Source organism: Rana temporaria, chromosome 3 (assembly GCF_905171775.1).
Source record: "Rana temporaria chromosome 3, aRanTem1.1, whole genome shotgun sequence".
NCBI lineage: Eukaryota > Metazoa > Chordata > Amphibia > Anura > Ranidae > Rana > Rana temporaria.
Window position 1 is genome coordinate 318227448 of NC_053491.1, and position 26267 is coordinate 318253714.

The 26267-nt window shown below is 42.1% G+C and overlaps 1 protein-coding gene across 1 annotated transcript in view; it reads right to left on the reverse strand.

Moving 5' to 3' along the window:
- Positions 1–500: 500 nt before the first annotated feature.
- The window catches only part of LOC120932504 (START domain-containing protein 10-like), a 115357-nt gene continuing 89590 nt past the window's right edge, over positions 501–26267 (reverse strand). The window contains exons 3-6 of the mRNA XM_040344958.1: positions 20639–20742; positions 11439–11556; positions 9276–9328; positions 501–1711 (exon numbers count right to left, since the gene is read on the reverse strand). Of these exons, the coding sequence (XP_040200892.1) occupies positions 1481–1711; positions 9276–9328; positions 11439–11556; positions 20639–20742 (506 nt within the window). The 3' untranslated portion in view covers positions 501–1480. The remainder of the gene's footprint in view (positions 1712–9275; positions 9329–11438; positions 11557–20638; positions 20743–26267) is intronic.

Sequence of the window (26267 nt, forward strand, 5' to 3'; positions counted from 1 at the left end):
AGGGCACTGCATTTCTTGCAAGATAAACAGGTATTTTCTGTGCTTGAGGAAAACGTCCCTAGCCTAAATAAATGAAAATGAATGCAACCAAACACATCTAAGGACTGGTAAGCTGCAATGGTTTAATTGTTTGTTCCTGGATTTAGATTCATTGTAAGTTCTGCAAGATTAGAGATGCATTACATGAGGGAAATTTGGGTATAACTCCAAATGGCTCTTCATTGTCACCATATCATAAGTAGTATTCAGGCTTTCATGGATGACCTTATTCTAAAATAATAGCTTCCTGACTGCCTCTAGCGTCAATAAATTAACCTCACAATTAATATGCAGCAACTGTAAGGCCCCGTACACACGAGGAGACATGTCTTATGAAAACGGTCCGCGGACCGTTTTCATCGGACATGTCTCCTGGGAGCTTTTGGTCTGATGTGTGTACACACCATCAGACCAAAATCCCCGCGGACAGAGAACGCGGTGACGTAGAAGACACCGATGTTCTCAAACACGGAAGTGCAATGCTTCCACGCATGCGTCGAATCAATTCGACACATGCGCGGGATTTCGGGACGCTGATTACACGTCATTACACGTCATAACCGGGACGTCATTACACGTCATAACCAGCGGACATGTCCGATTAGGTGTACTAACCATCGGACATGTCCGACGGACATGTTTCCAGCGGACAAGTTTCTTAGCTTGCTAAGAAACTTTTGTCCGCTGGAAACCTGTCCGCTAGGCCGTACACATGCTTAAGGCATTTGTTTCAGGTCAACAACTTGCCAACTAAACTAGCATATTTTGGGGTTGGCCAACAAAGGCAGCCTAGGGATACCTCTATTGGCAGGTGTCCTTTTAAAGTAACCTTGGGGACAGGCTGTTGAAAATAAAAGTATTTACATACTCTTAAATTAAACTTTCTAAATTGCCAGGCTATCTTGCTCACTTTGACTCAGTGACCCAAAAAGTGTACACTTTGGACTTTCTTGATGTGTATATGTGTGTTCTTTATCATGGGTACATTGATCTTTCTTCCCAGAACTGCTGTTCAATAACATGATGCTTATGAGGGCAGCTGCACACACAGTTGACCGATATAAATATATAGCAAATCATTTGGAAATAAAAAGGTCCAGTTTTCAGGAATTTGCTGCAACAACCCTTACAGAAGTTTTTCCTAAATGTTTGCTCATAGTCTGTCCACGTCTATTTCTATGTGTGTGAGCAGTCAGTTTTGAAAAACAAATACATTAGGAAATGTATAGGAAACAATTATGTGGTTGGTGTCCATTAAGAGATTTCCTTTCAATAGGACTTTTTCAAATACACCTCAACTTGTTCCTGAGTTGTACAAAGTTTAAAAAAGATCAGAAAATGGTAGAAAGGAATGGAGTGAGGGTTAACCGAGCAAACTGGTTGTGAATCAAAATTTTGTAGATTGACAGAAGAAATTATATGAAAGATTAAAAACATCTATTTAAGAATCCTTTGAAAGCCCATCTTCATCATCACTAATGTGTGATCTTTCTTCAGATACTCCACTTTCATCTATGTTTTCCAGCTCATCAGCCCTCTGGATTGCCAGGTCTTCCAAATTCACGGTTGGAAGGGTGTTCTGCTCTGGATACACCCATGGCTTAAAAAGTGGGTCATGTTTTCTCTTCCATTCAGGATACTTAACACCAGCTTTATAGATCTTTTTCATTGCCTGTAGAATAAAGGATTTTAAACATTGTATCAGTTTGTGCAAACTTAGAATGACAGAAGTTCGACCATGATGTTATAATGTCTGTTAGGGCTTTCCGACAATTGAGGGCTTTTTCAGTAGGCTTTAAAATACACGTGTGCCTAGACTAGACACTGTGGGGTAGATCCTCGTAGAATTGCATGGGCGGAGCGTATGGGAGATATACGCTACGCCGCTGTAACTTACTTTTTGACGCTTCGAATCCACAAAGAATTCGCACCGCAAGTAACGGCGGCGTAGTCTATCTCTCGCGGCGTAATGGCGCGCAATTCAAATGCGGCGAGTTTCAATTAAATGAAGCGCGTCCCCGTGCCGAACGAACTGTGCATGCATCGTCCCTAAATTTCCCGCCGTGCATTGCGCTAAATGACGTCGCAAGGACGTCATTGGTTTTGACGTGGACGTAAATTACGTCCAGCCCGATTCACGGACGACTTACGCAAACGAATTACATTTTTTAAAATTATACGCGGGAACGACGGCCATACTTAACATTGCGTAAGCCACCAGATAGCAGCTTTAACTATACGCTGAAAAAAGCCGACTAGAGACGAGGTAAAAGAATGTGACGGCCGCTCGTACGTTCGTGGATCGTCAGAAATAGCTAATTTGCATACTCGCCGAAGAATTGCATCTAAGATCCGAAGGCGTACGAAGATGTACGCCTGTCGGATCTAACCCAGATGCCGTCGTATCTTGTTTTGAGGATTCAAAACAAAGATACGACGCAGGAAATTTGAAAGTACGCCGGCGTATCAGTAGATACGCCGGCGTACTCTCTTTGTGGATATGCCCCTGTATAACTAAAAGCCAAACTTTTTTATATTGGAAAAAAAAAATGGTGAGTGGTTAGAACTACCACCATGTTTTTACTGTTTTCCAAGTCCCCGTTTGGGAGATTGATCTACATATTATTCCTGTTCACCAATGTCAATGGGAATGGAAGGGAGGGGAGGGTGAATTTTTACAATCAACAACTCCAGTTTTCACCAGAACAGGCATAACGAGGAATTCTTCCAATACAGACATTAGTTCCTGTGACTAATAGGGACTATTCCTCACATTGAAAAGTTATGGTTTAGCCAACAGGACAACAAGTGAAGAAAAAACTCCTCAATTACACACAGATGTAAGAACAGCACTACTACTTTATCCAAAAAAGATACTTTAACTTGAGACAATGCATGTGTACAACTTTACTATTGTTTTTAATAGTGCTTAATCACAAATGCAAAACAGAGCACATGGAAAGGAGTAAACCTTGGCTAAAGCATTGACATATTCTCATACTCTATCATTCTTGATAGAGTAGGAAATGATTAGACTCTATGCCAAGTTTTTATGGTGGTCTGTCTCCACTCTGGAGGGATTCGCCTTTCTATTTAATTTGTTCAAGTGTAGCACCTCTTCCCTGGGCTGTCTAAAGGGCTATGGCTGAGCTGCAGCCAGCTGAGCTGAATTCTATTTGTCTGGATTCTGGAGGCTCTCCTTAAACCTGGTGGTTGATTACTCTTGCCTGTTGGTGGAAGATTATTCTAGCAAATAGTGAGGGAGGATCAACCTCTGCCACTATGAATATTTATGCAACCAAGCCAATCCATGGGCAGCAATCTCAGAAGGTATGGTTGGGGAGAGGTTAAATATTTGGTAGGATCGTGTCAGAAACTGTCTCTCCCCTAAGGCTTACCCTGGGAGGCTTGTGTGTTCAGGAAGCTGCTTCCTGTACTAGGCCCAAACATGTGTTATGGGCTGGGGGCCTAAAAGAGAGTCACCTGTTGAGTCTGGGCTGGAAAAGGGATCCCTGGCTGAAAAGTGTTGCAGTGTTTACACCTTTACATTGTGAGAAAGACCTACAGCTCTAGGTATTGTGAGGGTCAGGCAACTTATAGGACTACAAAGAGACTGACTGGTTTGAGAAGAGTCACAGTTTTGGCTGTTCCCTCAATATCAGTACTACTTTGTGGCTGTTGCTAAAAGGCCAGTTATCACTAGACTTATGCACTGCCAAAAAATTAGTTTTTTTTGTTTGTTATTTTCGTTTTTTTTATTTTTTCTGAAATTCTGAAATTTTGGGAAAATCAAAAAAAAAAAAAAAAATTTGTTTGTTTCATTTTTTTTTTTTTTTTTTCTGAAATTCGTAAATTCCGGAAAATCGAAAAATGTTTTTTTCCGTTTTATTCGTTTTTTTTCGTAAATTCGTAAATTCGGATTTCCGAAAAAGCAAAAAACGAATAAAATGAAAAAACGAAATTTCCGAAAAAAACTAATGAAACGAAAATTAAAAAAATAATTTTCGGAAATGAAAAAAATTCGTAAAATTTCGGAAATGAAAAAATTCGGAAGTACGAAATTTTTTTAATTCGAAATTTCTAAAATTCTAAAATAAAAAAAATACCAAAATTCCACAATTTTGAAAATTCGAAAATTCAGATTTTTTTAATTTTCGAAAATTCATAAATTAGACATTTCGAAAATTAAAAATTCGTAAATTCGAAAAATAAAAAATTTGAAAATTAGAAAATTTCGAAATTAGAACATTTCGAAATTTGAAAATTTAACATTTTGAAATTCGAAAATTTAGAAATTTTGAAAATTTAGAAATTTTGAAAATTTTGAAATTTTGAAAATTTCGAAATTTCGAAAATTTCGAAAATTTCGAAATTTCGAAAATTTAAAATTTCGAAAATAAAAAATGAAAAATTGGAAATTTCGAAAATTGGGAATTTCGAAAAAAAAAAAAACGAAAATTCGAAATTGAAAATTCGGAAATGTAAAAATTCGGAAATACGAAATAGAAAAATTAGAAAAATTTGAAATTGGAAAATTCAAAATTGAAAAATTCGAAATTTAAAAATGAAAAATTCGAAAATTAAAAAAAAAATGAAAAATTCGAAATTTCTAAAATTGAAAAAAATCGAAAATAAAAAAAGAAAAATTCGAAATTTCTAAAATTCGGGATTTTTAAAATAAAAAAAAAAGAAAAATTTTCGTATTTCCGAAAATCCGAATTTCCGAAATTCGGAAATACGAAAATTCTGAAATTTAAAAATCGGAAATGCGAAAATTAGGAAATTAAAAATTCAGGAATTAAAAAATTTGGAAACTCAAAATTTCGGAAGTCCGAAAATTGAAAACTTCGGAAATACGAAAATTAAATTTTTCGGAAATCCGAAAAATCAGAAATTCGAAATTTTCGGAAGTCTGAAAATTCGGAAATAAAAAAAATTGTTAAAACGAAAATTCGAAATTAACGAATTTCCGAATTTTCTTTAAAAAACTAATTAGAAACTAAACGAATTGCACATGTCTAGTTATCACTGTGGATTTCAAGAAGCTGTCTTCAGAGTGTTTTTTGTTTGTGCCTTTGGGTATCCTGCACCCAAAACCCTCCTGGCTGCATTTTGTCAGTGTTTTGCATTTTTTTTTAAAAAGACCCTTAGACTGGAGCCTAACTTTTCAGTGAGTTACTAGAACTGGTAACAGGGTGGACAGCCACTGGACAGGTAGGGGGATAGAATTATTTCCAGAGCCTCCTTTGTGAATTGTCGCTACAAAAATAAACTTTGAGAAAGAAAGTAAAGGGATATCCTAAATCTTTGAGTTGTCACAAGACCAAAAAATGAGGGGAAAAGCCTCTAACAGGGACAAATGCTCTGGTGACAAATGTCTAAAGCCCCATACACACGGTAGGACTTTTTGACAACAAACTTCAAAATGAGCAAGTTTTCAAAAAAATCCTACCGTGTGTACTTTCCATCGGAAAAACTTTTGGTTTTCATCGGACAAAAGTTTGCTCTGCAAACGGACAAACTTTTGGCAACAAAAGTCCTACGGTGCAAAGTCCTATTGTGTGTACAGAAATCCATCAGACTTTTGTCAGAAGTACAAATATGCATGCCCAGAACCAATGTTAAAATCAACCAACAATAGCAGAAGTTGACCAAAGGGTGGCGGTAAAGAGCAGAATAACCACGTGATGTTGGGAAAGTTTTGGGAAAGTTTGCAGAAAAGTCCTGCCGTGTGTATGCTATGGGTGTGCCCGGCCAACTCCTTTCGGACAAAAATCCACGAAAAAGTTTGTTTGAAGTCCGACCGTGTGTACGAGGCTTAAGATGGGAACGCCCCCCACTTTGGTAAAACTTAATCTCATCTCACATCCTGTTGTACCTCAAAGTAAAGAAGAAATCTCGTAGACAGTTTAAGAAAAAAAAAAAAAAAGGTAAAAGGACTTTAAAACATACTCTCTCTGACCTCTGTAGTTACAAGCACCATGAAGAAATTGCAAATAATTTTCCCTTATTTCCGACAGGACTTTGCAACAAAGAGAAGCTAAACGGTTAGAAACTAACTGAAACCTGACTTTAGAGTCTCTGGCCCGGATTCAGATGGGAGATACGACGGCGTATCTCCGGATACGCAGTCGTATCTCTGAGTGCGGGAGGTCGTATCTATGCGCCTGATTCAGAGAATCAGTTACGCATAGATATCCCTAAGATCCGACTGGTGTAAGTGTCTTACACCGTCGTATCTTAGGCTGCATATTCACGCTGACCGCTAGGTGGCGCTTCCGTATAGTTACGCGAGGAATATGCAAATGAGCTAGATACGCCAATTCAGAAACGTACGTCCCGCCGGCGCATTTTTTTACGTCGTTTACGTTCGGCTTTTTTCGGCGTATAGTTACCCCTGCTATATGAGGCGTAACTAATGTTAAGTATGGCCGTCGTTCCTGCGCTGAGTTTTGAAGTTTTTACGTTGTTTGCGTAAGTCGTTCGCGAATACGGCTGTACGTCATTTACGTTCACGTCGAATCCAATACGTCCTTGCGATGTAATTTGGAGCAATGCACACTGGGATATTTTACGGACGGCGCATGCGCCGTTCAAAAAGAATGTGAAAAACGCGGAGATCCCCATTTGAATTAGGCGGGCTTACGCCGCCACACATACGTTACGCCGCCCTAACTGAGGGCGCAAGTTCTTTCTGAATACAGAACTTGCCCCCAAAGTTACAGCGGCGTAATGCATCGGAGATACGTTACGCCCGCAGAAAGATGCGTGCATCTTTCTGAATCTACCCCTCTGTTTTGATCTTTGAAGTTTAATTACGCCACGATACCCGCAGCTTCAGATGCTATATAAAGAGTTTTTACTGCTGGTTAAATCTGGATGAAACAACCGTTATCTAAATACAAGTAGGCATGTTTATTTTTATCTTTGTCATCTTTGGATTTGTTCTAGCTTGTGGAGCTCTGCTCCCCTCGGCCGCCATTTCTGCCCCCCAGGACCGTTCCTCTCAACACTTCCCCTCAGTAACAGTCTCTCCTCAGCATTCATAGAGATATCCATTAATAAATATGGCCGACGGCTGATGATACCATAGAATCACAGCATTCGGGATAGGAGACATCTATGGCAGGGATTGGTATTACAGCCAGAGAAGACAAAGATTGCCATCTTGTGGCCAAATTCAAGAATAACCATTAAAATCACCCAATACTGTTTAAAGCGGATGTGCCACTAAAAAAATATATTAAAAGCCAGCAGCTACAAATACTGCAGCTGCTGACTTTTAATATAAGGACACTTACCTGTCCTGGAGTCCAGCGCCGATCGCAGCAGATGACGAGCCGATCGCTCGTCACCCTGCTGCTCCCCCCTCCATCCACGGTGAGGGAACCAGGAAGTGAAGCGCTCCGGCTTCACTGCCCGGTTCCCTACGGCGCATGCGCGAGTCGCGCTGCGCCCGCCGATTGGCTCCCGCTGTGTGCTGGGAGCCGAGTGTTCCCAGCATACAACGGGGGACGGACGGGAAGCGAGGAAAAAACCCGTCTTTTGCCCGTATCGTAGGGCCGGAAGTGGGTGCAGATACCTGTCTGTAGACAGGTATCTGCACCCCCTCCCCCCTGAAAGGTGTCAAATGTGACACCGGAGGGGGGGAGGGTGCCGATCAGCGGGACTCCACTTTAGAGTGGAGATCCGCTTTAATTATAAGTAAAATTAATAAAATGATATACAATTGATAAGGGTTTGTGTTATATGACAGTATTAAAACTCTTGCATTTTGCTTCTGTGCAGGCGCTTTCTGTAATAAATACCAGTCACTGCTGCGCTCACTCCTTGTACACGGTCACTGGTCTTGTATCCACCCTAAGGGCTCTTTCACACGGAGCAGATCCGTAATTGATCCGCTCCGTTAGCCCGTTTGGCTCAGCGGGGATTCCTCCGTAATCCCCGCTGAGCTGTCGGAGGACAGGGTGGTCCCCACACACAGTGCAGAGACCGCCCTGTCTTTCCTCCGTTCTCCCCTATGGGGAATCGTATGAATACGGACCGTGTGTCCGTATTCATCCGATCCTTTCCGCCGGACGGAAGAAAAATAGGGATTTCTTCCGTCCGCAAAAGCGGATCTTTGCGGACGGTTGCGGACGTTAGCGGATGCATCATCCGCTAACGTCTGCAATCCCATAGGGAACCATTACAAGTCCGTAAACAGACTTGTAATAAACGGACCGTTTGTCCGTACGTGTGAAAGGGCCCTTATAGTTTTCTGTAGACCGCTTGTAGTAGGTCCCACACCACTATTCTCCGATTTTCATTGTATGGCTTGTACCCTCTTTACTCCTCTCGTCTTTAAACCTATGCACTTTGATTCTTTCAGATATATCTGTATATACACTGAAGTGTGTTTTACGCATTGTGCGAGCACACAATTTGAGTCATTTTAGAGTGTTTTTATCTTCTTGCATTAAAATAATGGAGATTTCCCTGGGTCAGTGCAATCACTAATATTCCTGCTTAACAACCGTTGAAATAAGACTTCAGATACTGTGGAATGCATATTTAAAAATTCACATTGTGGAAAAGAGCAGAAAAAGCATTAAAACCGTGTAGCAAAGCAAAAAAGGAAGTAGATCCTGCATGTAACTTTATTTTATTTAATTTTTTTAATAAAGTGGACCTTACATAAACGTATTCTTTTCTAGTTCCTCTCCCTACTTTTTCTATGTTTTTGAGAAAGTGCAGTACTTTTTTGTACTGAAAGGCAGCACTTCCTGCTTTCTTGCCTAGGCCCCACCTCCTCCTGGGATTGCCACATCATGTATCCCAGGTGGCCATACACAGATGTCACAAGTAACTCATGTTTTAGAGCCACTTGAAAAGGCACATGTAACAATGTACAAAATAAAGTTATTTATAAAATCAGTAAGAATTATAGGAAAGTATTAACAATTAGAAACCGTAGGAAACAAAAGTTTGGCAAGACCTTAGAAATAGCGCCAGAATATCTGCCTGAAAATAACAGGACGTTATTGTTAATTTATGTCATTCCCTTCTAATCTTTTCGAATTTAATCAGCTATATAGTGCAGTTACTCCTACCGTGGCCCCATAATAAAAATTTCCTGAGCAGGGAATGAACGAATTGTTAATTACAGGTTCAACTGAGAGTTCTTTGACAATTTTGTAAATATTGCTGCCATAATTACTAAATACATTATCTTAAATATTTATTTGTACACATACCTTTGGAGCCACAAACTGAGATACTTTATTTACTACCCACTTTGGTAATGACCCTGCAATAAAAATAAATTAAAAAAGGAAAAATTACAACAGTGCATTATACTTATTGATCCAGCATGGTACACATTTAGTCAGAAAGCATAGAGTGCCATCTAATGGTCAAAAATTCTAAGCGCAGCATAGTCCGTATATTCAAGGTTCCTATGAAGCATTGAAAACTCAATATATATCCAATGACATAAATTTTGACACATTCTTTCTCCAAGTTGTATTTTTTTTGTTAGACATCGCATACAGATCTCCACTAAGGTTACTCCAGGCCTTGTGCCCTTAAGCACTAGGCATGTGCTTTGAGATGGTGGTAAAATAAATGGGCCTCACTCTAAAAATAGCAGTCCAGTGCTGACCGATTGTGTCCCAGAAGGTAATGTGGGAATTTTGGGTCTTATGTGCAAAAACTGCCTAAAATGCTCCACCCAAACTGAAAAAAAAAAAAAAAAATTAAAAAAAGGGTATATTGGACTGCTCACCATGACACAAATTAAGGATTAAACAACCAAAAAATAGATAATTAAACGTGATAATAGAATAGGAATGGGTGATAAAACTTTCACACTTCCAGACACCAATTCATTAAAACAGCAATCTCTTGTCTCTTTTATGAACAAAATATGAAAAGGATAAAACATAAATAAAAAGCAGCAGTAACACACTTCACAGCTAAATGAATAGTGATGCTTAGTAGCAGTAACTGGACTATGAAATCCTGGAAGATCACAGTCCAGTGCTTAAAGCGGGAGTTCACCCGAAATTTGTTTTTTAACATTAGATTGAGCCTAATTAAAGGGAGCAGAAACGGGTATTTTTTTTAAAATCAATGCCGTACTTACCGTTTTCGAGATAGATGTTCTCCCACCGCTTCCGGGTATGATCTTCGGGACTGGGCGTTCCTATTTGATTGACAGCCTTCCGACGGTCGCATACAGCGCGTCACCAGTTACCGAAAGAAGCCGAACGTCGGTGCGGCTCTATACGGCGCCTGCGCACCGACGTTCGGCTACTTTCAGAAAATTGTGACGCGCTGTATGTGACGGTCGGAAGGCTGTCAATCAAATAGGAACGCCCAGTCCCGCAAGCCCATACCCGGAAGCGGCGGGAGAACATCTATCTCGAAAACGGTAAGTACGGCATTGATTTATAAAAAAAAATACCCGTTTCTGCTCCCCTTAAATAGCCTCAATCTGATGTTAAAAATTTATTTTTTGGGTGAACCTCCACTTTAAACTTTAAAATAATTCAGCCAGAATCTTTGTGGTTAAAAGGATTAAACTGATTTTGATGTAACCACCAAACTTCCTTTGTTATTAAAAAAAAAAAAAAAAAAAATCTCATTCCGATTTCGTGCCGCAACCAGTTGTTGCTTCTATTCCATCTTGGAAACAACTGTAGAATTATGCTTATGTGCAGAATATGCTCTCCCAAATCCCCTTCCCTCCTTAAGTGATTGGTTCACTGCTTTTCATAGCACTTATTATCATATTACAGTATGGTGATGCTCTTATGATTATAGCAGGTACAATTTCCCACTTGGCAACAGACCATTCTAGGAACTGGCTCTCCTGTGAATTTTGCTAAACAAAAGCAGGTTAGAACATGGAAGGTGGTTTGTTAGGATAAAAGCAATGTACAGTATATAAGTGACTTGGACATTTTTTTTCTCCACTCAAAAGGCATGAAGTTTCACCTTGTGTCATGCGCACAAACCTCCTCATATGCTCTGCCACCAGCTGCGATGGTGCAGAACAGTCTGATCCCCACCGTTTCATGCACCTCCTCTGGAAGTACCCACCCATTGTCAAGGCCTTTATACCCATATGTTCTTTGCCCTGTAGTTTTGGGGATATCAGCCCATCCACCGGGGGACAGGTAATATCTTTCAGAAGTGGAGGGTCACACATCCTTTTTAGTCAAAAAGTAGAGTTCAAGTATAGGCAGCGGAAAGGGTTATACTCACAAAAAAAACACCTGCTGTTCTTTAAATCTCCCCAATCCAGGTCAAATCTCAAACCCAGTGGATCAATTCCTTTCCAATGATTAGATTTGTTAACAGCACTTAGATAATTAGACAGAATAGAAAGCCGATATACAGTGTTCTGGAATTACCTTTGGGGTCGACTTGTGTGAGGTAATAGAGTACGCAGCTGTTTTCCCCATTGGCTTGAACGAGATATCCAGTCTGCAAGGAAACTGCTCTCACAAAGTCCTTGCGAGGAGGATGTTTCTACAAACAGAAAATGTTCTAGTTACAATTAGCCTGGTGTACAAGATGTTTTTTAGATTAGCAAAAAAATTACTGTATGTTTATTTTTCCAGACTAAATTATTTAATACTATTGGGTAAGAAGTGTGAAGGTGAAGGGTCCGCCTACGCTTAGGTTTTGAAGCTTCTGTTGCCTATATAGCATACAGAGTACTTAAAGCAGATGTAAACCCAATCATCTGTGTAGCACTACCCCCGGAGGAGCTGCTGAATATTTCGGGCGGCATGTTACCTCTATTTCCTCGCCGTCCAGGGTAGTAGAAGAGAGTTGAAAAAGTTCAATGCCCACACTTTACACTTTCTTTTCTTAGATTTATTTGCAGAACTGGGTTAGAAAAGAAGAAAATCGGTGGAGGGCTGGAAGGGTAAACGTGTAGATACTGTAGGTTCAGGTGTATAATCTCAATTAGGAAATACTCCTGCTTCCAGCAAACAGTTCTCGTCGCCACTCTAGCCAGAGTGGGTATTGCTCACCCGGATTGGTCCCTCTCACTGGCCTAGCAGTCGGAATGGCGCACGGAATAAAGTACAGTCTCTGCCACAGACTTTCCCTTGTGAGGAGATACAGGATTCAGCAACCGGATCTCTTCAGAATAACTTCTGTAGAAGTGAGAGATGATACCGCTCTAAAAACTGCTGATCCCTTGGCTTTGCTTCCGTCCCACTAAACCAAAAGGGTGCTGGCTTTGCACAGGTGCATTAGATAGAAGAAGATCCTGGACTGCCGCACTCCTTAAAACAATGTCTTTATTATACAAATGAAATCCAAAATACAACCAAAGCGATGCAGTCAAAATGAAGTGACTGCGAGTAAGCATCACATGATGTGAAACATGTCTGCCACCTTTTTCCTGTTGTTCACTTCATTTTGACTGCATCGCTTTGGTTGTTTTTTGGATTTCATTTGTACAATAAAGACATCGTTTTAAGGAGTGCGGCAGTCCAGGATCTTCTTCTAGCCTAACTTCTGTAGAACTCAGATCTTACAGGCGATCACCATCAAGCCTCTCAGTGTATGGTGCATCCTTCGATGAAGTTTCCAGGCCTTCTCCCAAGATACCAGCCTCTTGCATGGTCCTCTCCAGGATAGGTTCTCCCCTGGCTTCCTTCATCAAGTTGCTTCCTCCCGCAGGACAGACAGCCCAGGATCTACTTGAAAGCGCAGACCCAGTCTGACTACTGGGCCTACCTAGATAGATCACAACCCCGGTCCCACAAGGTGTGTGGGACGACAGACCGACAACCCCGGTCCAGTGGCGCCTGTCCCTTAAGTACCCTTCCCCAGCATGCACAGTGGGATGATCACCCCCACTGATTGGCTGCCGAGGGGGGCACCCAATACACCCTGACTCTGCTGTTGCCACCCTTGGCCTGGGGTGGTAATGACACCCCCCAGGCGAACATTGGTAGTTACTCCCAGCACAGCCATGGCTGGAACAGAGGCTAAATTTGGTCATAATTACACATGTCTGAGTCAACTAACACTCAGACCCCCTCTAAATGTAAAGCAGTGCCTGCCCAACAGGAGCCTGCATCTCATATGACCTTTAAAGTGTTAAATATTTAAAAACTGTATATTCTGAGAAGACGAAAAAGGCATGGTAATTGTTGATATTCAATCCTTTGGCAAACTAAATTCATCCAGTTTGGGTTTACATCTACCGTACTTCAGTTACAGATGATGCTGATACTCCATAGTGCACAAGGTCAGGAGGCCCACCTATTGGCATACCTTCCAACTTTATTTTATTAGAAAGAGGGTTAGCACCAAGTATGCAGGCAAAGCACTCATACCTGCAAAACACCAAGTTACATGTGTCAGGAAGAATTTATATGCAAAAATCCTTTTTTAGTCATTAGACTAAAATGAAACAAAGAGAAAAAAAAAGGGACAAAAAGACATGGTTTCAAAAGAGGAACAGTTGCACCTCATGCAATTGAATGTGTTTTCGCAAACCCAATTTTGCATCAAAATTAAGCAAACTGGGCTAATCTACAGCAATGAGAAAAAAAAAGATAATTTTAGCCAACTGAGCAAAGCAGCACAACTTATTTGTGCACGGTCTGGCAGAGATATGAGCAGGCTGTCATCTGTACTCCTCCCTGCTTTTCTGCTTAAAAAAATACGACACATGCAAAAAATGTGTGTCACCATGCCCCCTCTCCTTTGATTGACAGGCACGCAGAAGAGACTCATGCACAAGTATAAGTGAAGGGTGTGCGTGCCCTACTGCCCCAGCCTGTGTAAAAGTGTGTTTAGTTTGAAGTGCTTGTAAACCTCATATGCATGATGCATCAGTTCCCAAAGACACGTACAATTTTACAGTTTGTTCTGTAAAAATCCAAAAGTGCTGCATTTTTACCTCTGTACTTTCATCCCCAGGCCTATCACAGCTCTCTGAAAATCTTTGATCTGTGACATCACTGGCCCCACCCTCCCAGCTGTACACCCCACCTCTTAGCAAGGAGTGATGTGCACAAACATTTCCAGCACTGTGCACGCTGCTAGGCCAGAGCTAGTGTGTGAGTGTAGAGCTGAGATGTAGGGCCAGTGATGTCATGACTCTGCATCCTGTGCTCCATCCTGTGCTCCAGTCCATTGATACACCCATGGACCGGAGATTTTCAGAGAGTGGTGACAGGTTTGGAGATGAAAAGACAGGAGTATTATAATGTCACAAAAGTACAGAAGCGTCTTTGAGGCAACAATAGTATTCAATGGGAGGGCCTTAAAAACACATTTTCTTTCTTTTAACAACTGCCTTCATCTAGTTATCTAGTTATTACTTTTCCATTAAATAAAGCAAAAGTGCTCACGACTGTAAAAAAAAATAAAATAGCATAAACAATCACACTTAAAGTGGTTGTAAACTTCATATGCATCGATTCTTAAATACATGCACCATTTTATAGTTTGTTTTGCAAAAATCCAAAATGGTGTATTTTCAATACACCATTTTGGATTTTTGCAAAACAAACTATAAAATGGTGCATGTATTTAAGAATCGATGCATATGAAGTTTACAACCACTTTAAGTGTGATTGTTTATGCTATTTTATTTTTTTTTACAGTCGTGAGCACTTTTGCTTTATTTAATGGAAAAGTAATAACTAGATAACTAGATGAAGGCAGTTGTTAAAAGAAAGAAAATGTGTTTTTAAGGCCCTCCCATTGAATACTATTGTTGCCTCAAAGACGCTTCTGTACTTTTGTGACATTATAATACATGACATTATAATTCATTTAATGGTTTTAAGTGAAAACGATTTTTGAATTGGCAATGTTTAAAGCTCTAATATTTCTAATCCCATTTTACCATATCTAGACAATTTATAGCTGGTTATTCTAGCGGCAATGGTACAGCACTGGGAACTACTCCCAGGAGATACCATGCCATTTGGAATATCATCTTTTGGCACATTAAATCTGGCATCTGAATGTGAATTTCACCCCAATTACCAAAGATCCCTCAGTACCACCTTTCCTTAAAAGGAGAATTTCAGGTAAACTAGTCTTAAAAATGCTCCCCCCCTCCCAAAAACCCACAATAAATATGTATACGCTTCTCTATATTCAGCCCACTCCAGTTCAGTCATGTGATCAGACTCCCTTTAGTCAGCGGCGGCTGCAGGGGAGAGCACTAACAGATAGACCAGTGGCTGACACAGGGATCACATGACCAGACCAGAGAAAGATAAAAATAGGCAAGTATTCATCTTTTTTACATAGGTTTATTAGCATAGGTGTTAGGAGGCAATTTCAACACTTTCAACCAACATTCAATTGTAAAAATAAGGCAAAAGGAACAAGGGAAACCATCAACAGTAATGCCTCGATCGCGATTTCCGCCAAGAAAACTGCAGGTTTTTTTTCAGCAGGAAAACGGCTGAAATTTGTCTTGCATACACACGGTCACTCTGATCTTGTCTGAAATTCCAAACATCAAGAACGCGGTGATGTACACGTACTACGAGCCAAGATCAATGAAGTTCAATAGGCAGTTCGGCTCTTCTGCTTGATTCCGGGCATGCACTTTTTGTGCGCGTCCCAATTGCATACAGATGAACGCCATACAAGTAGAAAATGCCCTGAGAGCAATGCCCCATCATTGGCATCAGTGGGATGAATAGTGCCCTATTGTTGGCATCAGGGAAATAAATAGTTCCCTATTGTTGGCATCAGGGAAATAAATAGTGCCCCATCATTGTTGTGGGTCCCAAATCAGCTGCCTCATACTTGCCAACTATCCCAGTTTAAAATCCCTTGTCCCTTAAAGTTTTAGTTCCGTTCTGTGTCCAGATATCTCAGTGTGAAGTTCTGTTACCAATGCTACCCAGCTCTGCCCTATTGCTGTGTACAGATGACTTAACTACAGAACCTGTGTTTACATGCAAATAACCTGCACTGCTATGTAAATAGTGACAACATTAATATGTAAATAGTGACAACATTAATATGTAAATAGCCGATTAATGACGCCATTGATATGTAAATAGAGGAGGCATTCATATGTATATCATACCCCCCTGGGGTCATATCCACCATCACTTCTGCTGAATGCTGCCCACTGGGAATGCTTGAAAGTCATGCCTACAACTGTGATCATTGGGCCTAACATCAGTCTGTTCTGCAAAGGTAAGCAAATTTCCCCTTACATTAGTGGTCAGTGTAAATCCTTCCTTATATTGGTGGTTACTGTGAATGCTCCTTTTACATTCGTGGTCAGTGTAAACCCACATTACATTAGTGGTCAGTGTAAACCCCTATTACGTTGGTGGCCAATGTAGAAACTCTTCTTTTTAATTGTTAATCAGTAAAAAAAATAAAAAAAATAACAAGAAAAGGTTTGCCCAGGGTCCAATCAATATTAAAGAAGGCTTTTCTTAGGGGAATATTGATTCAACAGGTGGCCAAAATTAAGACAAACTCTAGGGAATCGGAGGAGAAAGTTGGGAAAGAGGTGCTGGAGGCAGAAAAACAATATGTGGAAGATCGAACACTGATTAAACAAAGGAAACGGCTTGAGAAGCAGCAGGAGTATAAAATGGTGGTTAATAGGAAAGTGGAAAATAAGCGCCATACATTGGCTCTTCTAGCTAAAACCAATACGGCCCCTTCTGGTATTCCCACAGTTAGGACGCAGGAGGGTGGGATATCCTCCCAAACATCCATAATATTAGATACATTTGTATCATACTATCAAGATTTATATAAATCCAAAAGAGGGGATGAAAGGTTACAGATGGATGAGTTCCTAAGAAGAATAGAAACACCAGTTTTAACAGAAGAGGATAGAAGTGAGATAGAAGTCCCAATTACGTTAGAGGAACTGCAACAGGCAGTAAAGGGGATGTCTAACCAGAAGTCCCCTGGACCAGACTGTTTACCAGTAGAGATTTACAAGCAATATGGCGAGGTGTTGCTCCCGGAATTGTTAAAGGTGTTGAACTGGGCACCAGAAGGGGGGGCGGCTTCCTCCCTCGATGTCAGAAGCCACCATTATAGTGCTTCAGACAGAAGGAAAGGATCAATTAGATACATCATCCTATAGACCGATATCATTGTTATGCTCAAAAATTCTGGCTAGGGTACTGGCGGCGAGAATAAACATAAACATATGCAGAAACTTGTACAGGGGACAGATCCATCCTATCCCTAGACGCCACTAAGGGTTTTGATAGCCTAGAGTGGGATTATCTTTGGTATGTTCTGGAGAAGTTTGGATTTGGCTCTGTTTTCATCAGGTGAGTAAAAACGGTTTATAATGCCCCAAGTGCAAAAATTTTAATTAATAACGAATATTCACACTTGTTTAGGCTAGAAAGGGGGACAAGGCAGGGATGCCCTCTGTCTCTCCTTGTTTTTGCCCTGGCAATAGAGCCATTGGCAATCGCAATTAGAACTACACAGGGCATACAAGGGTTCCAGAGAAGGGCAGGAGAGGAAAAAACTGCACCTTATGCAGATGATATCCTGCTTTTCTTGGGTGACTCTACAACTTCTTTAAAAACAGCAGTGCATTATTCCTACGAGATCTACTTCTCAGAATTTACGCAGACTTTTTCTAAATTTACAGGTTCCCTCAGACAATACGGGTAATAGGGCGGTTCTATCTTTGGACGCTGCTAAAGCGTTCGACAGTGTGGAATGGCCCTACCTTTGGGAGGTCTTGACTAGGTTCGGAGTGGGTCCCTCATTTCTGAAATGGGTCCAATTGTTATATAGCTCCCCGACGGCGAGACTGCGCATTAATGGTGATGTATCAGACTCCTTCCGTCTTGCGAGAGGTACTCGGCAGGGGTGCCCTTTGTCGCCCCTATTTGCCCTGGCTCAGAGAGTCGCTGGACATAGTGGGGTTTCAAAGAGGGCCGAGAAAGGATGTTGTCTCCCCTCTATGCGGATGACACGCTGATATATCTGGGTGACACTGTTGGGTCTCTGCAAAATGTTATGGACCTGATAGCCGATTTTGGTCGGCTGTCGGGTTTTAGTATGAACTGGAATAAATCAGTTGTTATGCCCCTGGACCCTTTACCGGGTCCCCTGCCTGATTGCGTGAAAGACATTGCTGTGGTAGATGAATTTCGATATTTAGGTATACGGTAACCCCGGACCCCACTCAATATCTTGTTAAGAATTTGTCCCCGTTGCTCCAGAAGCTTTGGTTGAATTACTCTGCCTGGAGGAAACTACCGCTTTCGACTACCGGTAGAATTAATTCAATCAACATGATATGGGCACCTCAACTTCTTTATATTTTCCACAATACCCCGATTTGGATAACACACATGTGGTTCACCCGAATAGACGCCCAGTTCAGGGAGTTGATTTGGGGTAACAAGCCGGCTCGTATCAGCTTGCGCTCTTTGCAACTTGCAAAGGACCAAGGTGGTATGGTGGTTCCTCATGCTAGGTATTACTTCATAGCCTCGCAGCTCCAACACTTAGGTAATTGGGGGGTGGTGGATGAATCTGACCAGATTAGGTCACCGATAGTCCCTGAGAATTCTGATCTTCCAGCTTTGGTGTATCTGGAGGCGGGCCTCACACAGTTTCCAACTACCCTCCCCACGATTAATTTACTGAATAAACTATGGGAGTGTGTACGGTCTATTTTTAAAATCAGAGCGGTGTGTCCGTTTACTCCAATTTGGGGAAATAAATATTTTAAGGAACTCTTTAAACTCAGGGGGTTCAGCCCATAGAAGGAAGCGGGAATTCACTATATCGCTCAGCTATACTCCGGCACGGTACTTAAATCCTTTGCAGATATAAAAGAGGAATTTCATCTACATAACTCCCAATTCTATCAGTATCTTCAATTAAGGCATGCTATACATTGCGAGAGTAGGTTGTCCCCATTTGTTCAGACGGTACACCCTCTGATGAGGGAGGCACTCCCGACGGATGAAAGGACGGGCATGATATCTAGGGTGTACGCCAGATTACTTAATTCCACACATGATGCGAGTAAACTTCCCTGCAGGAGAGGGTGGGAACGTGACCTGGGTCCTATTGATGGAGAGGTTTGGGAGCTATGCCTGACTTCTGCTCCTGTGGTTTCGGTCTCTGCATCACAGAGGTTGTCTCATTTGTATCTTTTACATAAAGTGTACAGAAAACATGCCCGATTACACAAATGGGGTCTTAGAGACACCCCCTTGTGCCCAAAATGCAACGCACATACTGGGAATCTCCTACATATGCTATGGAAGTGTCCAAAACTTTTCAGGTACTGGAGGTACGTCCTCGATACTATTTTGCAAGTATTTCAAATACCAATCATACAGGATCCAGTTGTTTGCCTGCTTGGTGCCTTGGAGTTACCCGATTAATCGGCAAATGGCCATATTGCTGTACTACGCTCACTTTATAAGGAAATTGCGAGGCTATGGATCACTCCAAGAGCAACGGGTAGACAGTGGGCGACTCGGGTCAATAGCCTACTGATCCGTGAAAAACTGACGTATCAACACCGAAATGTTTTGAAGAAGTTTTACTCAATGTGGCAACCCTAGTTAGACACTCCTGGATTGGGTCCCCTCCGATTGGTGAGAGATAGACTGCTACAGGGATAGTCTGCCTACTAGAAAGGTGGTCGGTGTGAGCGCTATGCTGTGGATGGTGATGGTGGTGGGATGTTGGGGGTGGTGCGGTGTGTGGTGCTTCCCTGCGGGGCTGCTCGGGGGACGATATGGGAACAATGTGCACTTTAAAATTTTTATGTATCGTATTTTTTTATAGAAATGCATGCATTTCAAATAGATTTTTTATATGGGATGAAAATAATAAAGAATATATCTAGAAAAAAAAAAAAAAAAAAAAGATGGCCCTGACCCCACTGTTGTCAGTGAGAGGGCACATCTAGCACCAGGCCACAGTTAGGAGACCACAGCTCTAGAGCTACAACCCCCCAGTGTTTTCAGCAGTGGTGGCTGGTGCTCAATATTTTGGGAGCATTGACAAACCAACACCACCCTCCCCCTGCATGAGATGGATGGGAATTCGGCGATCCCCCATTGGAGATGAGTGGGAATGCAGAGATGATCAGAGGCCTCCTTACTTTAGTAATTAGGCAAACATATACAGGAGCCTGTCAGAAGATATCTGTATAAGAATGATCAGACTGACTTCAAAGCAGCTGTGGATTTTTTTTTATTGGTTCTTTGATGATGGGTATAGCTTAATTTCTTAGATCCCAGAGTATGCATCTGATATATTGTGTGAAATTAGGCATATTTTACAATGCCTAGGCAATCTATAGAATGGCAAAACTGGAATGTTAAAGTATGAAACTGTTAATATTGCACACATTTCCTAGGTATTTTGCCTAAATAGTTGTCCTGTTTAATGCCAAATTATTATATACAATGCCTAGGAAAAGTATATAGCATATTAAAATAACAAAAATGTGATGCTTGCCTAAAAGCATTCTATACATTTCACACACTACTGTACATGCCATTAGAATTGTAAAAATTTACAAAAAAGTGTATATATACAATGCAAACCAATAGACAGAAAAGTAATTTAAAAGACTCACCGGATGCTTTACTGAATAATTGATTATCATGTAGTCATTGCCAAGGGGTAACCACGATCGTAAGGTTACAAAGTCTCTGTTCTTTAAAGGACTTGGACACTTCCCTGTGATGGACAGATAAACTATTAGAGGGAATCAAAATAAAGAAGTGAAGACTATTCAGAATAATACAAAGGTTTTTATGTGACACCTTATGATTTTCATAGATTTCACCGATTAGAGGCATAATTTGAACTGTGCTGCCGAAAGCAAGTCTGGCAAGTGCGAAAAAAAAAATAATGTAATCCTTCTTATGAAGGAAAAGGGAACTTAGGACAAATGTTCGTAACCTTTTGTGCAACCTGGGAAATATACAGTAGCCCCTGGCATATAGGATTTTTTGATTGGTTCTGTCATACTTCATTGAGTCGATCAGGCCTTGTTGTGGTTTATTGTATATACGGTAATTGCTCTTTACCCTGTCAGCAAAGAAAATCCAGTATGTAGGAATTGCAATCCTAAAGTTTAAAATAGAATTATACAATATAGGTATGATGTATAGCAGTGGTCATCAACCCTGTCCTGCAGGGCCCACTAACAGGCCAGGTTTTATGTATTACCTTGGGGAGATGCAGTCTAGAATACTGCAATCACTGAGGAGCAAATGATATCAGCTGTGATGTATTTCAGTTATCTTGCAAACCTGGCCTGTTAGTGGGCCCTGCAGGGCAAGGTTGATGACCACTGATAGGAAGCTAGATTGTGATTAGACTGACCTTATAGCGTCTACCCCCAAACATGGTATGCATCTTTCCTTGTTGCTCCAGTGTCACCCACTGGTAGCTGCAGCAAACTACAGAAGTCTCTCAGCCAGAATCTCCTTATGCATATACTCTAAATAAGCTCCTTGGTTTCCATTGGAGGTTGCCTGTTCGAATCACAGCAAAGACACTATCTGCATGGAGCCTGTATGTTCTCACTGTGCTTGTGTGTGTTTCCTCCAGGTACTCTGGTTTCCTCTCACACTCCAAAGACATGCTGGTTAATTTGTCTCCCTTCTAAATTGTCTCTAGTATATGTATGCATGCATGCGAGATAGTGACCTTAGATTGTAAGCTCCTATGGACAGGGACTGATGTTAATGTACAGTAAAGCGCTGCATAAATTGTCAATGCTATGTACAGTAATGCCTGAAATAAATTATTAATAAAAATGGACATGGTGTCTATTAGGCATCCCAAGGGAATGAAGAGAGATTCCAGAAGATTGCAGAATAACTCTGCCATGAGGCCATGTAGAGCTCCCAGTAGAATGCACAAAGGTCTCGGACGAGCATGAACAGGTATGTAGAATACTTTGGGTGTTTTCTAGGGGGTGGGTTTGAGGGGGGTCAGTGGAGTGGAGAGGAATTAGACCATCTGCCAGGGAGACTAACCCTCTCCATTTGTCTTGTTTACTGTTATCATCGAAGTGAAAGTAAAAGAAAATCCCACATTTTAGGCTGACATTAAAATAGAGGGGAAATCTTCAAATAGGGAAAACCGTTCTGGTGACACCATGGGATTCCCTCACTTTGGAGGGATTTCCTCTTACTTCTTGTTTTGGCTATGGGACAAGAAGAGAAGAAACATCTCCGCTATGGCACAGAGATGGCAAAAAAAAAAAAAAAAAACGTAAGCCCCGCACACAGGCCGAATGTTGGGAAACATTGTCTGGTTCACTAAAAACAGGCCGACATTTGGCCCAAGTGCATGTCAGCCGGGCCGACAGAAGCCAGACAAATATGCTGTAAAACCAGCAGCCGACCAACTCCAAATTAGTGCTCTCAGCCAATGGCGGAGTGTTTTGGCAGGGACGCCCCCTGTCAGAACACAACAGCTCAGCAGGGGAGATCACTGTACTAAGGTTGGATCACTAAAAATCACAAAAAAATGCTTTTAGATGAACTGTAAAAAAGGAAAAAACAAACAAAAAAAAACAGGTCAGGGATTAGAGCTGCACGATTAATCGCCAAGAATCGCTATCACAATTTTTTTTCCCATTGCGATCTTGACAAAGTATTTCCCAATCTTTCTATGCAGAGAATTCTCTCTGTTCTGCTGAAGCCACAGCTGTAAAATCCAGGCAGTCTGCCAAGTATCAGAACATTCTTTATCAGTGGAACTTTAAGTCTAAACAGTGTGACAATTTGTCTTTTACATCAAAGGAATAAACTTCTGTGTGTAAATTGGGAAAGTTTAACCACTTAAACACCAAACCTTTTTCTGACATTTGTTGGTTTCAAGTTTAAAATCATTTTTTTTTCTAGAAAATTACTTAGAACCCCCAAACATTCTATATATTTTTAGTAGAGACCCTAGAGAAGGGGTGTCAAACTTAATTTCATCGTGGGCCGCATCAGTATTATGACTGCCATCAAAAGGGCCGGTTGTATCTGTAAGATTAGATGTCCAGCTCATCCCCTCCCCTTACATTAGATGTCAAGAGCCACCCCACCATCAGAAGTTGAGTCCCCCACTCTAACGTACATCACAGTGCAACCCCCTTTCCTTATGCTGCTGCTGGAAAGAAGCTGGATGCAATGCTTGAAAGCAGAATGTAAGGGTCTGGAGTAGGACCAGAGGAGGGCTGGAGCAGTCCTGCAGCTGCAGGAGAGGTGCGAGGGCCACATGAAATGGCCTGGAGGACCGTATTCAGCCTGCGGGCCTTGTGTTTGACACCTGTGCCCTAGAGAATAAAATGGTGGTTGCAATATTTTATATCGTACTGTATTTGCGCAACAGTCTTTCAAATGCAATATTTTGGGGGAAAAATATATTTTCACAAATTATTTTTTTTTTTTTTAAATAACCAGTAAAGTTATCCCAATTATATTTGTATAATGGAAATGTAAAATGAATCCGCGCAACAGAACCAAGGTGATAAATATATGTGCAGCGAAAATTTATTGATAAAACCAGAAAAAAAGGACCTAGTAAATCTGGTTCATGTAGAAATTAGGTGATAGAGTTGATGGAATTTTTTGAGGTGGCCGCCTCTACGTGTTTATCCCACCTAGGTGGGGTAATGAATGGAATGGAGAAATTAGTAGAAGTTGGCGCCTGCCTGGCAAATTCTATTCAGTGAATGTAAAAAGATAAATAAATATATAAATTTGCTTCCCAATGGCGTGCTAAGAAATAACATTTTATATATATATATATATATATATATATATATATATATATATATATATATATATATATATATATATATATATATATATATATATATAATGATGATACAGGATAAGATATTACAAAAGTGCAGGTGCTAAATTATAATAAAATTACAGTGAACAGTTCATGTGCAACTATATTATCAAAGAAAAGAGTGCTGGGTGTTGCATAAAAAGTGCTTTGGGCCAGTTTCAACACTGCTGCCGTGTTCCACACAGTGCCCCCTTCTTTTGTGCTCTGATATGGCCCGCACTCACCAGATCCTATACCCCCTCTTGGGGTGAAAAGCTTTCACAGTGTATGCCCTGTGCGGCACTCTGGCAATTTCTCGTCCCCCTGTATTGCTCTTCGGTTTCCAACGTTAATTCATATGCAAAAAGAGAGGGATCCCAATAGTGTGATATCATTAAAAAAGCATTTGCCTTTATTATTAAAAACTGGGTACTCACAATTTAGCAGATTGAACAAGCGGTGAAAATGCTCCAAACAATGTCTGATGACGAAACCGGTCGAGCGAACAGACGCGGTCACGACACACTTCCGAAAATAGGATCTTTTACCGCTTGTTCAATCTGCCAAATTGTGAGTACCTAGTTTTTAACAATAAAGGCAAATGCTTTTTTAATGGTATCACACTATTGGGATCCCTCTCTTTTTGCATATGAATTAACGTTGGAAACCGAAGAGCAATACAGGGGGATGAGAAATTGCCAGAGTGCCGCACAGGGCATACACTGTGAAAGCTTTTCACCCCATGCCCTGTGCGGCACGCTGCACGTTTAGGAGATATTTCACTTGTAGTCTGCCGAAAATGTTAACGACGCATGCGCGGGGAAGAAACAAAACTAAGTGCCGTTTCTTCACTAGCCTGTTCCGTTAATGGCGGCTCCCGTGCGCATTTGCGGGGGTGATGTCACGCGGCTCTGGGGAATCACAGAACCGGGGTCCACGGCCTGGAAGGAAGAGGGGCCAGAAGATGGATGCTGCCTACTCAGGGGACATCGCTGGATTATTTTGCAGGCAAGTGTCAAATAATGGGCTAGTATGCATTATGCTTTTCATTTGCAGGCAGCAAAAGAGGAAGTAAAACACATCAGGGTTTACTTCCTCTTTAACTACTTGCCGACCAACCGCCGCAGTTATACAACGGCAGGTCGGCTCCCCTGCGCGAGAGCCCGTAGCTCTACGTCGGCTCTCGAAGTGGCCACTAGGGGCGCGTGCGCGCCACCAGAGGCGCGCGCCCCCCGCTCGTCCCTGACTCCCGTGCCCGGCGGGCGCGATCACCGTTGGGCACCCGCGATTGCTCGTTACAGAGCGAGGACCGGGAGCTGTGTGTGTAAACACACAGCTCCCGGTCCTGTCAGGGGAGAAATGCCTGACCATCTGTTCATACAATGTATGAACAGCGATCAGTCATTTCAGTGCACCCCCTGTATAGTGCAGAGTCGACACCCACCTTCAGTGCACCCCCCGTACAGTGCAGACACACCCCTTCAGTGCGCCCCCCTTCAGTGCAGACACCCCCCTTCAGTGCAACCCCCGTACAGTGCAGACACCCACCTTCAGTGCACCCCCCGTATAGTGCAGACACCACCTTCAGTGCACCCTCTGTACAGTGCACCCTCTGTACAGTGCAGACACACCCCTTCAGTGCAGACACCCCCTTCAGTGCACCCCCCCGTACAGTGCAGACACCCCCCTTTAGTGCAGACACCACCCTTCATTGCACCCCCTTCAGTGCAGACACCACCCTTCATTGCACCCCCTTCAGTGCAGACACCCCCCCCATACAAGGCAGACACCCCCCTTCAGTGCAGACACCCCCCTTCAGTGCACTCACCTTCAGTGCAGACACCCCCCTTCAGTGCAGACACCCCCCTTCAGTGCACTCACCTTCAGTGCAGACACCCCCCTTCAGTGCACTCACCTTCAGTGCAGACACCCCCCTATACAAGGCAGACACCCCCCTTCAGTGCACTCACCTTCAGTGCAGACACCCCCCACCATACAAGGCAGACACCCCCCTTCAGTGCAGACACCCCCCCCATACAAGGCAGACACCCCCCTTCAGTGCAGACACCCCCCCATACAAGGCAGACACCCCCCTTCAGTGCAGACACCCCCCCAATACAAGGCAGACACCCCCCTTCAGTGCACCCCCCTTACAGTGCAGACACCCCGCTTCAGTGCACCCCCGTTCAGTACCTCAGATCGTGGCGGCACATGATGCACAGCAGGTCTCCTCCCCCTGTTTACACATAAACTAGAAGGAGGGGGAGGCGGCTTCACGCTGCTGTTTGGCTGTGCCTGTGTGACATCCGAGATCACACAGACAGACAGCCGCGGCCACGAGAGGAGGGGATGGTATGTGCAGCGGCCACCCTGCACCCGCCTGCACACCCCCTCCCCCTTGCATCCGATTCAGTTGATCA